We start from the raw sequence: 12,006 nt of genomic DNA on the forward strand, positions 1-12,006 counted from the left end.
CATTAAAAAAAAAAAAGCAACTGGTCTTTTGGTATAAAAAGTATTTATTATGAAAGTGGCTTCAATATTCAGCTATTGTCTGATGCTCTCAACATACATGAAAAAGTAGGACATACAACAGTAATGGCCCTACAATTCCAAGAGGCCCATGGCTTATTTTAGTTGCCCATCGGGCAAACAAAATATAAGCTAAAGCTTTCTGGGAAGAGTTTCATTGATTATGCCATGATATGATTAAATTAGTGTATATAGAGCACTGTGCTAAAATTGGGGAGTTCTGGTCCCAGAACTCTTAATGACCAGCTATTTTATTTTGGGCCTTTGCCTTTCTTTCTTCCCCCTCTCTAAAATAAAGGATTTAGACTACATCAGGGGTCCCCAACCCCCAGGCCGTGGACCGATACCGGTCCGTGGCCTGTTAGGAACGGGGCCACACAGGAGGTGAGCAGTGGACGAGTGAGTGGAGCTTCATCTCCTGCTCCCCATCACTCCCCATTGCTCACATTACCGCCTGAACCATCCCCCTTCCCCACCGCCTCCCTGGTCCATGGAAAAACTGTCTTCCATGAAACCGGTCCCTGGTGCCATAAAGGGTGGGGACCGCTGGACTACATGATTCCTTGTAAATTCACAGATTTTGTGGTTCTCCTCACTGCCAGGAAAACAATCACCACAAATATGTATCCTTCTTTTGCAACATGGTTTTAGGTAGCTGAAGGGAAATGAACTATAAAAGTAGGGCTATGTAAACCAGACAAAGACAAGTATCACATTATACTGCTTCTATGTGGAATCTAAAAAAGTGATACAAATGAACTTATTTACAAAACACAAACAGACCCACAGACACAGAAAACTAATTTATGGTTACCACAGGGAAAAGGTGGGGAGGGATAAATTAGGAGTTTGGGATTAACAGATACACAGTACTATATATAAAATAGATAAACAACAAGGACCTACTGAATAGCACAGGGAACTATACTCAAATAGTGGAAAAGAATCTGAAAAAGAATATATATGTATATACATATACATATATACATGTATATGTATATATATATATATACACATATATGTGTGTGTGTGTGTATATATATATATATATATAAAATCACTTTGCTGTACACCTGAAACTGACACAACATTGTAAACCAACTATATTTCAATTTTTAAAAAATAGAAAAAAAGTAGGGTGATGTCATCACTTTCCTACTCTTTACAAACATGTAATAAAAAATGGCTATTTAGATAAACATATGGTGAGATCACACCGTGAATATAAACAAAAGAAACCCAAAGAAAGGAGGCTGGTGGTTACAGAGGCAGAGACAACAAGCTCTCACCGTCCCTCCACCTGAGCAATGACCTGGCTGGGCAGCCCAGAGGCCAAGGATGAGCTGACTGCTGTAGGTTCTGTAACAAGCCTGCAGACCCTTTGGTGTGGGCTGGATTCAGTAACTTTCATCTAATATTCCCGCCCACACACGTTTCTAGGGCCCACAGAGTATCTTCCTCTCTCCATCACTCCCCTTAACTCACTTACAGAGAGACACATCATATTCCAATAAACGTGTCACACATTCAGTTTCCCTTCCACTTGCTGAGTAATTCAATGAGTTCAATTTTGCCAGGGCTGGCAGTCTGGACCCAAAGATGCAGGGAGGAGAATATGAGTACAGTCCTGCTTTGAGACAGGTGAGTTTTGTTGTTTTTAAACCCAGGACTTTGATTCTGTTATTCTTCTTCCAGGCCATGCCTCTGCCTGCTGCCTGGATCCCTGGTCAGGATCTTCTGGCTGCATGAGCATATCTAATAATATCCTGTCTGTAAAAGTAACAGCAAATAAAAACTGTTCATAAAGGTTCCACGCCATTGGGAGGCAAGCAATTTAACGGCTCAGTGGAAACTTGAAGTAGCTTTGAATGGCCTTCTAAGGCAGTGAAAGGGAAGCTATCGGGCAAAGATGCCGACTCAAGGCAGCTTTCCTAATACAGGGAGCCCTTGCCTAATACACGAAGGGTCAAATCATTCATTCCTGTCAACTTTTAGTAACACTGATGGCCGTCATTTGTTCCACTTCCTAAGAGTTAATGGTCAACTGTAATGCAGGAAAATTCATTATTTGCCCATCACTATATTCCCCTTTACAGAAACACGGTACCTCCATAAACTTTCTCAAAACTGGACCTAATGTGAAATCCTACTGTGACTCTGCTGACAGCTGGCCAAATTATACCTAAAGCAAAGATGTGAAATTCAGGATCAGATTGCATGTATAAATGAAGCAAATATTGCAATTCTACAGAAAATCCCTCGTTGGTTGGAGAAAATGAGGTTCCTGGCACTAAGGAGGCCAGCTTCAATATACATATTTGTGGTGACTGTTCTCCTGGCAGTGGAGAGAACCACTGTCTAATAGGGAGCCATCAGACTAGAAGGAAAAGACCTGTCATCAGAAAGGTGGCTGTCTGGCAAGCAATCCCAGCCATTCTGCTTCCAAATGGGAAACATATATCCTCCAGGAATCACTTCATCCTGCCACACCCGGTTCTCTTAGATACTGATTTTCCATTTCAAAACATGTTTTATTCTTTCATTACTTTGAGTGGATGGTAATCAGATTATTTCATTCTGCTTGACAACCATTACCTCTGCTTGGTCAGGGAAAAGACTTGGTGGTGAGCACTTTAAAAGGCCCTCTTAGTTTTAATTTAATGAACCATTTTTAAAAATAGCACTTAAAGTGTGCCAGGCATTCTTCCAGAAACTTCACCAGTGATAAGTCATTAATCCTTGTTCAGTCAAGGATCGATCAAGTATAATTTAAGTATAAATAAAAGCAGAACCCACTACTCTGAGGGAAGAGAGGTACAAAACTTTTTTTTTCAGGCTTAAGGAAGATGCCCTTCCCAATGTTCCCCGCCTTGGGATGCTGAGTTTAAAGACTGCTGGGGAGAGATAAGGCACATTTTCATAGAGACCATGAAGCCCCTCTGCCAAAAGGAATCCAAATCCCGACTACCACTATTTGCCGGTATCTAGTACAGCAGGACACAAGCACGTGCTATGTACCCAACAGAAATGTGTCCATATGTGTGCAAAAATCATGCACAAGAATGCTCACAGCAGGACTGTTCTTAGTATCCCCAAACTGGAAAACAACCTACAGGTCTATCAGCAGTAAAATGGATAAATCACTTGTGGCATATCCACACAACGAAATATTCCACAGCGAGGAGAAAGAATGAACTAGTGACACATCCAACAGCATGGACGAATCTCACAAACACAATGCTGAGTGAAGGAAGCCAGACACAAAAGAGTACGTACTGTGTGATTCCATTTATACGAAGTTGAAGGACAGGAAAAACTCATCTATGGAGACAGAGGTTACAATATATGAATAATGGCAGCCTATGGAGGGGTGGGGACTACCTGCAAAGGGGCACAAAGGTACTTTCTGGGGGGGGGTGGAAATGTTGTATATTTTGATAGGGGTGTTGTTTACATGTGTGTATCTATTAAAACTCATCAATTTGTATAAAGATCTACACATTTCACTGCCTGTGCATTTTACATACTTTAATATAAAAGAAAGATGTAGCCTCATATGCATTACAAGAATCCTGAAGCCATGGGTTTCCGTGTTGCTGCTGTCGGGCAGGTGTTGTCAGTGGCAGGTCCACAATCTACAGCTTAACCCAGCTGCTGAATCAAAGAAAAGCCTCTGAGAAATCAGACCCAAAAGTCCTCTAACTCGGGTTACCATCGACCCTCACTATATTCATTCCCTGAGGAAGATGTTGGCCGTGGAAGGTTGATAAGAAGATGTCAGAACTCTTTGGTTCTCAAGCCATGTTTGAATATCCTCCCAGAGTTTTTTGCCATGTGATTCAAACATGACCAATTCCTGGCCCCAGCAGAGGACAGGCCCAGTGGGAAGTGCATTTGGGCGTGGTTCTCACCATGTTCACCTAATGCCACCCCTCTTCCTGTATCTTAATGGGGAGGAAGAGTGACTGTAGCACTAAGACATTTAGGCAACTCGGATTTTGTGAAATTGGATGTGTCAGACTCCTAGCTATCCTCCAAATCCACAGTAGCCGAGTTTGAATGGGCACATGGCCACCCAGCTAGCGACTACATTTCCCAGCTTCCCTTACAGCTAGATAGGGATCATGTGACTATGTTCTCACCGATAGAATGTCAGTGGAAGTGGCATGCGCAAATTCTACTTGCTTTAAAGGAAACTGCTTGCCCTGGGCTTCCACTCTTTACCCCTTTCATTAGGCTGGAACACAGAGTAGCAGTGACCTAGCTTCAACTAGAAGAGGACAACACTCCTGGGAATGAAAGAGCTACAAAATGGTCAGAAGCTAGGTCCCTGAACAACTCCTGGGGCAGTACTATGCCACTAGCCTGGCCCACTCACCTCTAGACTGCTATGTAAAAGAGAAATTTCAATCTGATTTAAATCATTGCATTTGGGGGCTCTTTACTACAGCATCTCAGCTGACACCCCTAGCAATAAGCTTTTGAGGCTTATGGTCTCCAGGCAGGAATTTCCAAGTCTCACATACTCTACCTAGCCCAGTAATTTGTGCTCTGAAGTTCAGATTATACTACTACATAAAGACAGCACCCTCTTTCCCCATCATACAACGTTAATCCTGTTGTTAAACCTGCCCCCACCCACCCAGCCTACAAGACACTCTCAGCTCCTTATTTGTGTACACAAGGTCCTTTCACGACACGGTCCCACCCTCCACACTCTGCTCACTGCAGACATTTACTTCACCGACATCTCACGTTCTGGATGTTCCCAGAGGCAAAATGCACATGAAGAACTATCTGCTCACACTTCTGGCCAAGTGGAATGGCCCTTTCACCACTCCCATCCCACACTCTATCCCGCCCATGAGGCAATTTTTTACTAAATCATAAAAACCCAGCCCCAGGGCTTCCCTGGTGGCACAGTGGTTAAGAGTCCGCCTGCCTATGCAGGGGACACGGGTTCGATCCCTGGCCCGGGAAGATCCCACATGCTGCGGAGCAACTAAGCCTGTGAGCCACAACTACTGAGCATGTACGCCTAGAGCCCACAAGCCACAACTACTGAAGCCCGTGCGCCCAGAGCCTGTGCTCTGCAACAGGAGAAGCCACCGCAATGAAGAGTGGCCCCCGTTCACTGCAACTAGAGAAAGCCCGTGCACAGCAACGAAGACCCAGCACAGCCAAAAATTTTAAAAACCAAATAAATTAATTAATTTTAAAAAACCCAAACCCAGCCCCACCCAGGTGTCCGCTCCTCTGGTGAGATGGGGCTGGGAGATGCTCTCCTCAGCTCCTTGCCTGGGTGGGCAAGTCAGGCTCTAGGGCCAGCAGAAATCATTGTTTGAGGGTCCCAACGAGTTCCCTGGTCAGAGTGCTGCAGTTGAGCAGAGCAGATGCTTGGGACTACTGCTCGGGCACTGCAGAAAGCCTTCTTGGAATCTGACATGTTATCACACTGGGACCATTGGCCAGCTGCTCCTGACGTGGCCACATGAAGGCTCAGACTGTCCCAGTCTCCGAACTGAAGAGAACCAACACTATTAGCATATCTCTCACCACCAAGAATGCAAGGTATTTCAGTGAAGAGTATCAGGAGGACATCTACAAATCCCAGACCAGCATGTGCAAGTTCTGAGGAACGCTGGAATAACCCAATGTATCTGGGTGACCTTTGGAGAAAGCTGAGACAGAGCTACAACAGGGCAGTGGCTGACACCCAACTCATAGCCCATGTTCTCCAGCCGTGTGGCTGACAGGGTCTTGGTGCTTCAGCCGGCTGTCAGGCCTGAGCCGCTGAGGTGGGAGAGCCGGGTTCAGGGCATTGGACCACCAGAGACCTCCTGGCCCCGTGTAATATCAATTGGCAAGAGCTCTCTCAGAGATCTCCGTCTCAACGCTAAGACCCAGCTCCACTCAATGACCAGCAAGCTCCAGTGCTGGACACCCCATGCCAAACAACTAGCAAGACAGGAAAAGAACCCCACCCATTAGCAGAGAGGCTGCCTAAAATCATAATAAGTTCACAGACACCCCAAAACACACCACCTGATGTAGTCCTGCCCACCAGAAAGACAAGATCCAACCTCATCCACCAGAACACAGGCACCAGTCCCCTCCACCAGGAAGCTTACACAACCCACTGAACCAACCTTACCCACTGGGGCAGACACCAAAAACAATGGGAACTACGAATCTGCAGCCTGCGAAAAGGAGACCCCAAACACAGTAAGTTACGCAGAACGAGAAGACAGAGAAATACACAGCAGATGAAGGAGCAAGGTAAAAACCCACCAGACCTAACAAATGAAAAGGAAATAGGTAGTCTACCTGAAAAAGAATTCACAGTAATGACAGTAAAGATGATCCAAAATCTTGGAAATAGAATGGAAAAAATCCAAGAAACATTTAACAAGAACCTAGAAGAACTAAAGAGCAAACAAACAATGATGAACACCACAATAAATGAAATTAAAAATTCTCTAGAAGGGATCAATAGCAGAATAACTAAGGCAGAAGAACGGATATGTGACCTGGAAGATAAAATAGTGGAAATACCTACTGCAGAGCAGAATAAAGAGAAAAGAATGAAAAGAATTGAGGACAGTCTCAGAGACCTCTGGGACAACATGAAACTCACCAACATTCGAATTATAGGGGTCCCAGAAGAAGAAAAGAAAGGGTCTGAGAAAATATTTGAAGAGATTATACTTGAAAACTTCCTTAATATGGGAAAGGAAACAGTCAATCAAGTCCAGGAAGCACAGAGAGTCCCATACAGGATAAATTCAAGGAGAAACATGCCAACACACACATTAATCAACTATCAAAAATTAAATGTAGGACTTCCCTGGTGGTGTAGTGGTTAAGAATCTGCCTGCCAATGCAGGGGACACGGGTTCAAGCACTGGTCCAGGAAGATCACACATGCTGTGGAGCAACTAACCCCCATGTGCCACAACTACTGAGCCTGTACTCTAGACCCCGTGAGCCACAACTACTGAGCCAGTGTGCTGCAACTACTGAAGCCCGCGTGCCTAGAGCCCACGCTCCACAACAAGAGAAGCCACAACAATCAGAAGCCTGCGCACAGCAACGAAGTGTAGCCCCCGCTCACTGCAACTAGAGAAAGGCTGCATGCAGCAATGAAGACCCAACGCAGCCAAAAATAAATTTTAAATAATAATAATAATAATTAAATAAAAAGAAAAAATATTAAAAGCAGCAACGGAGGGGCTTCCCTGGTGGCACAGTGGTTGAGAGTCCGCCTGCCGATGCAGGGGACACGGGTTCGTGCCCCAGTCCGGGAGGATCCCACGTGCCGTGGAGCGGCTGGGCCCGTGAGCCATGGCTGCTGAGCCTGCGTGTCCGGAGCCTGTGCTCCACAACGGGAGAGGCCACAACAGTGAGAGGCCCGCATACTGCAAAAAAAAAAAAAAAAAAAAAAAAAAAGCAGCAAGGGAAAAGCAACAAATAACATACAAGGGAATCCCCATAATGTTAACAGCTGATCTTTCAGCAGAAACTCTGAAAGCCAGAAGGGAGTAGCAGAACATTCTTAAAGTGATGAAAGGGAAAAACCTACAACCAAGATTCCAACAGCGCATCAAAAGGATCATATACCATGATCAAGTGGGGTTTATCCCAGGAATGCAAGGATTCTTCAATATATGCGAATCCATCAATGTGATAAACGATGTTAACAAACTGGAGGAGAAAAACCATATGATCACCTCAATAGATGCAGAAAAAGCTTTTGACAAAATTCAACACCCACATATGATAAGTCGCTCCAGAAAGTAGGCATAGAGGGAACTTACTTCAACATAATAAAGGCCATATATGACAAACCCACAGCCAACATCGTTCTCAATGGTGAAAAACTGAAACCATTTCCACTAAGATCAGGAACAAGACAAGGTTGCCCACTCTCACCACTCTTATTCAACATAGTTTTGGAAGTTTTGGCCACAGCAATCAGAGAAGAAAAAGAAATGAAAGGAATCCAAAACGGAAAAGAAGAAGTAAAACTGTCACTCTTTGCAGATGACATGATATGATACATAGAGAATCCTAAAGATGCTACCAGAAAACTACTAGAGCTAATCAATGAATTTGGTAGACTAGCAGGAAAAAAATTAATGCACAGAAATTTCTTGCATTCTATACACTAATGATGAAAAATCTGAAACAGAAATTAAGGAAACACTCCCATTTACCATTGCAAAAAATAAAATACCTAGGAATAAACCTACCTAAGGAGACAAAAGACCTATAGGGAGAAAATTATAAGACAATGATGAAAGAAATTAAAGATGATATAAACAGATGGAGAGATATACCATGTTCTTGGATTGGAATTACCAACATTGTGAAAATGACTTTACTACCCAAAGCAATCTACAGATTCAATGCAATCCCTATCAAACTACCAATGGCATTTTTCACAGAACTAGAACAAAAAATTTCACAATTTATATGGAAACACAAAAGACCCCGAATAGCCAAAGCAATGTTGAGAAGGAAAACTGGAGCTGGAGGAATATACTATACTACAAAGCTACAGTAATCAAGACAGTATGATGCTGGCACAAAAACAGAAATATAGATCAATGGAAGAGGATAGAAAGCCCAGAGATAAACCCACGCACATATATGGTCACCTTATCTTTGACAAAGGAGGCAAGAATATACAATGGAGAAAAGAAAGCCTCTTAAATAAGTGGTGTTGGGAAGACTGGACAGCTACATATAAAAGAATGAAATTAGAACACTTACTAACACCATCCACAAAAATAAACTCAAAACGGATTAAAGGGGGCTTCCCTGGTGGCGCAGTGGTTGAGAGTCTGCCTGCCCATGCAGGGGACGCGGGTTCATGCCCCGGTCCGGGAAGATCCCACATGCCACGGAACGGCTGGGCCGGTGAGCCATGGCCGCTGGGCCTGTGCGTCCGGAGCCTGTGCTCTGCAACGGGAGAGGCCACAGCAGTGAGAGGCCCGCGTACCACAAAAAAAAAAAAAAAAAACGGATTAAAGACCTAAATGTAAGACTGGACACTATAAAACCCTTAGAGGAAAATATAGGCAGAACACTCTATGACATAAAACACAGCAAGATCCTTTTTGACCCAACTCCTAGAAAAATGGAAATAAAAACAAAAATAAACAAATGGGACCTAATGAAACTTCAAAGCTTTCTGCACAGCAAAGGAAACCAGAAACAAGACCAAAAGACAACCCTCAGAATGGGAGAAAATATCTGCAAAGGAAGCAATGGACAAAGGATTAACCTCCAAAATATACAAGCAGCTCATGCAGCTCAATATCAAAAAAACAAACCACCCAATCCCAAAATGGACAGAAGACCTAAACAGACATTTCTCCAGAGAAGATATACAGATTGCCAACAAACACATGAAAGGATGTTCAACATCACTGATCATTTGAGAAATGCAAATCAAAACTACAATGAGGTATCACCTCACACGGGTCAGAATGGCCATTATCAAAAAGTCTACAAACAATAAATGCTGGAGAGGGTGTGGAGAAAAGGGAGCCCTCTTGCACTGTTGGTGGGATGTAAACTGATACAGCCACTATGGAGAACAGTATGGAAGTTCCTTAAAAAACTAAAAATAGAACTACCATACGACCCAGCAATCCCACTACTGGGCATATACCCTGAGAAAACCATAATTCAAAGAGTCATGTACCACAATGTTCACTGTAGCTCTATTTACAATAGCCAGGACATGGAAGCAACCTAAGCGTCCATCGACAGATGAATGGATAAAGAAGATGTGGCACATATATACAATGGAATATTACTCAGCCATAAAAGGAAATGAAATTGAGTTATTTGTAGTGAGGTGGATGGACCTAGAGTCTGTCATACAGAGTGAAGTAAGTCAAAAAGAGAAAAACAAATACCGTATGCTAACACATATATATGAAATCTAAAAAAAAAAAGGTTCTGAAGAACCTAGGGGCAGGACATGAATAAAGACGCAGATGTGGAGACTGGACCTGAGGACACGGGGAGGGGAAGGGGAAGCTGGGACGAAGTGAGAGAGTGGCATGTACATATATACACTACCAAATGTAAAATAGATAGCTAGTGGGAAGCAGCCGCATAGCACAGGGAGATCAGCTCGGTGCTTTGTGACCACCTAGAGGGGTGGGATAGGGAGGGTGGGAGGGAGACGCAAGAGGGAGGGGATATGGGGATATGTGTGTAACTATGGCTGTTTCACTTTGTTATACAGCAGAAGCTAACACACCACTGTAGTGCAATTATACTCCAATAAAGATGTTGGGGAAAAAAAAAAAACCCAGCCCCAAAGACCCAGAGAAGCTTCTTTAAAACCCCAAAGCAAAGTGCCTTCCTCCCTCTACTATGCTTTGATATTCATTAATATATTTATAATTCTGAGCTGTAAGTATTTAGTTACATGTGTGATCTCGGAGCTAGAATATATGTTCCAAAGACAAAGTCCCTGGAGTTTAAGATCATGCCATGTCCATTTTCTTAACTTTAGCATTCAGCTCATGATCTGGCTCATCCTCAATGAGGGCTGAATGGAAGAAGGAAACAATTTAACAGCTGGCATGTTTCAAAACTCTATACGCATATTATCACTCTTACCTATTCAGTGCAAACACATAGTGGAATTTAATGTTATGCTGGTCAGCCAAATCACACGTCGGCAGCATTTCCAGTGTTTCTACCAGCTTCACCATTGCATCATAGTCCTGTTGGCAAGAGGTCCCAAGGTGAGAAAGACAGGAAACACAGCTCTTTGCAGGTTTTTTTGAACAGTTACGAACATGAGACCGCCTCAGCATTTAAATAGAAGCCTTTCCCTACAGGCAGCATTTAGTGATGTTAAAGCCCTTAAAAGAATAGCAATGAGATTAAAAACAACAAGGTGGATGAGAGAGAAGACAGAGGAAGAATCCCTGCTATCAGAGGTCACAAAAGGACCAGGGAAAGGAAGTTAGATTCAAAGACGATAAAACAAAACAAATGAGCCCAGGAGCCAGGAGAAGCTACCACGTTTTGAGTGTAGGAGAGTTAACACCAGCAGGGCTGTGGGTTAAAATGAACGGGACATAAACATGTAGGAAATCTTAGAGTTATTTGCCACGTAAAGGGGGGGGAAACATGCCAATCCTTCCTTTTTTGTCAGAAACAATCACATTCATCTAAACCAGAATTTCTCAACCTTGGTACTCCTGACATTTAGGGGCTGGATCATTCTTTACGGTGGGGGCTGTGCTGTGTATCGCGGGATGTTAAGCGGCATCCGTGGCCTTGACCCACTAGATGCCAGGAGCACTTCCCCCTCCCTCCTCGAGCTGTGACAACCAAGTATGTCTCCAGATACTGCCACATGTCCCCCGCTTGAGAAGCATAGCTCTAAACTGCATAATTACCCAGGGAGAAATTGCTACTGTGTTTGTCTGAGCTGTGTCCCCTCCGAGCAGGGCCATCTGCTACCCTTTCAGCAGCGCTTACAATCCTTTCGGGCCAACTCGCTGACAGCCAGCCACAGTTAGCAGATGAGGACCTCCCACTGAAATCTCAGGTCTGTTTTGTGGCTTTACACCTCAGTGCTGCTACCCAGGGACAGGGAAGGCAGAGTATTGCAAGAAGCTTCTGGCTCACCCTTGAGCCCGAGAGTCCCACCAATGGAAGGTTATAAAGAGGAGAGATGTGTGAAAGCAAGGGCAGAAGGAAGCCAGCAGCTCAACAGAAGAAAAACTTCAAAAAAAGGTCACTCCCGTTCTCTTGTTCCATGGGGCATAATTTAATCATCGTAATTCCTAATAGCACCTGCTATTAAAATCAATTAGATGCATCTGTTTATCACCAGGGGCACGAGTTCCTTAAGTGGTTGACTCTGTTCTTGGTTCAGGTCATAAACGGAAGCCTCTCTCATTCAGATTT

General features: G+C 43.8%; 1 protein-coding gene across 1 annotated transcript in view; it reads right to left on the reverse strand.

Annotated features, from left to right (window-relative positions):
- LOC309807771 (mitogen-activated protein kinase kinase kinase 15-like) overlaps positions 1-12,006 on the reverse strand; it is a 52,205-nt gene that overhangs the window by 39,259 nt on the left and 940 nt on the right. Inside the window, exon 2 of the mRNA XM_082627696.1 lies at positions 10,702-10,808. Coding sequence (XP_082483822.1) covers positions 10,702-10,796 — 95 coding nt within the window. The 5' untranslated portion in view covers positions 10,797-10,808. The remainder of the gene's footprint in view (positions 1-10,701; positions 10,809-12,006) is intronic.

This window comes from Mesoplodon mirus, assembly GCF_964341445.2.
Source record: "Mesoplodon mirus genome assembly, chromosome: 7".
In the NCBI taxonomy this organism is placed as follows: domain Eukaryota; kingdom Metazoa; phylum Chordata; class Mammalia; order Artiodactyla; family Ziphiidae; genus Mesoplodon; species Mesoplodon mirus.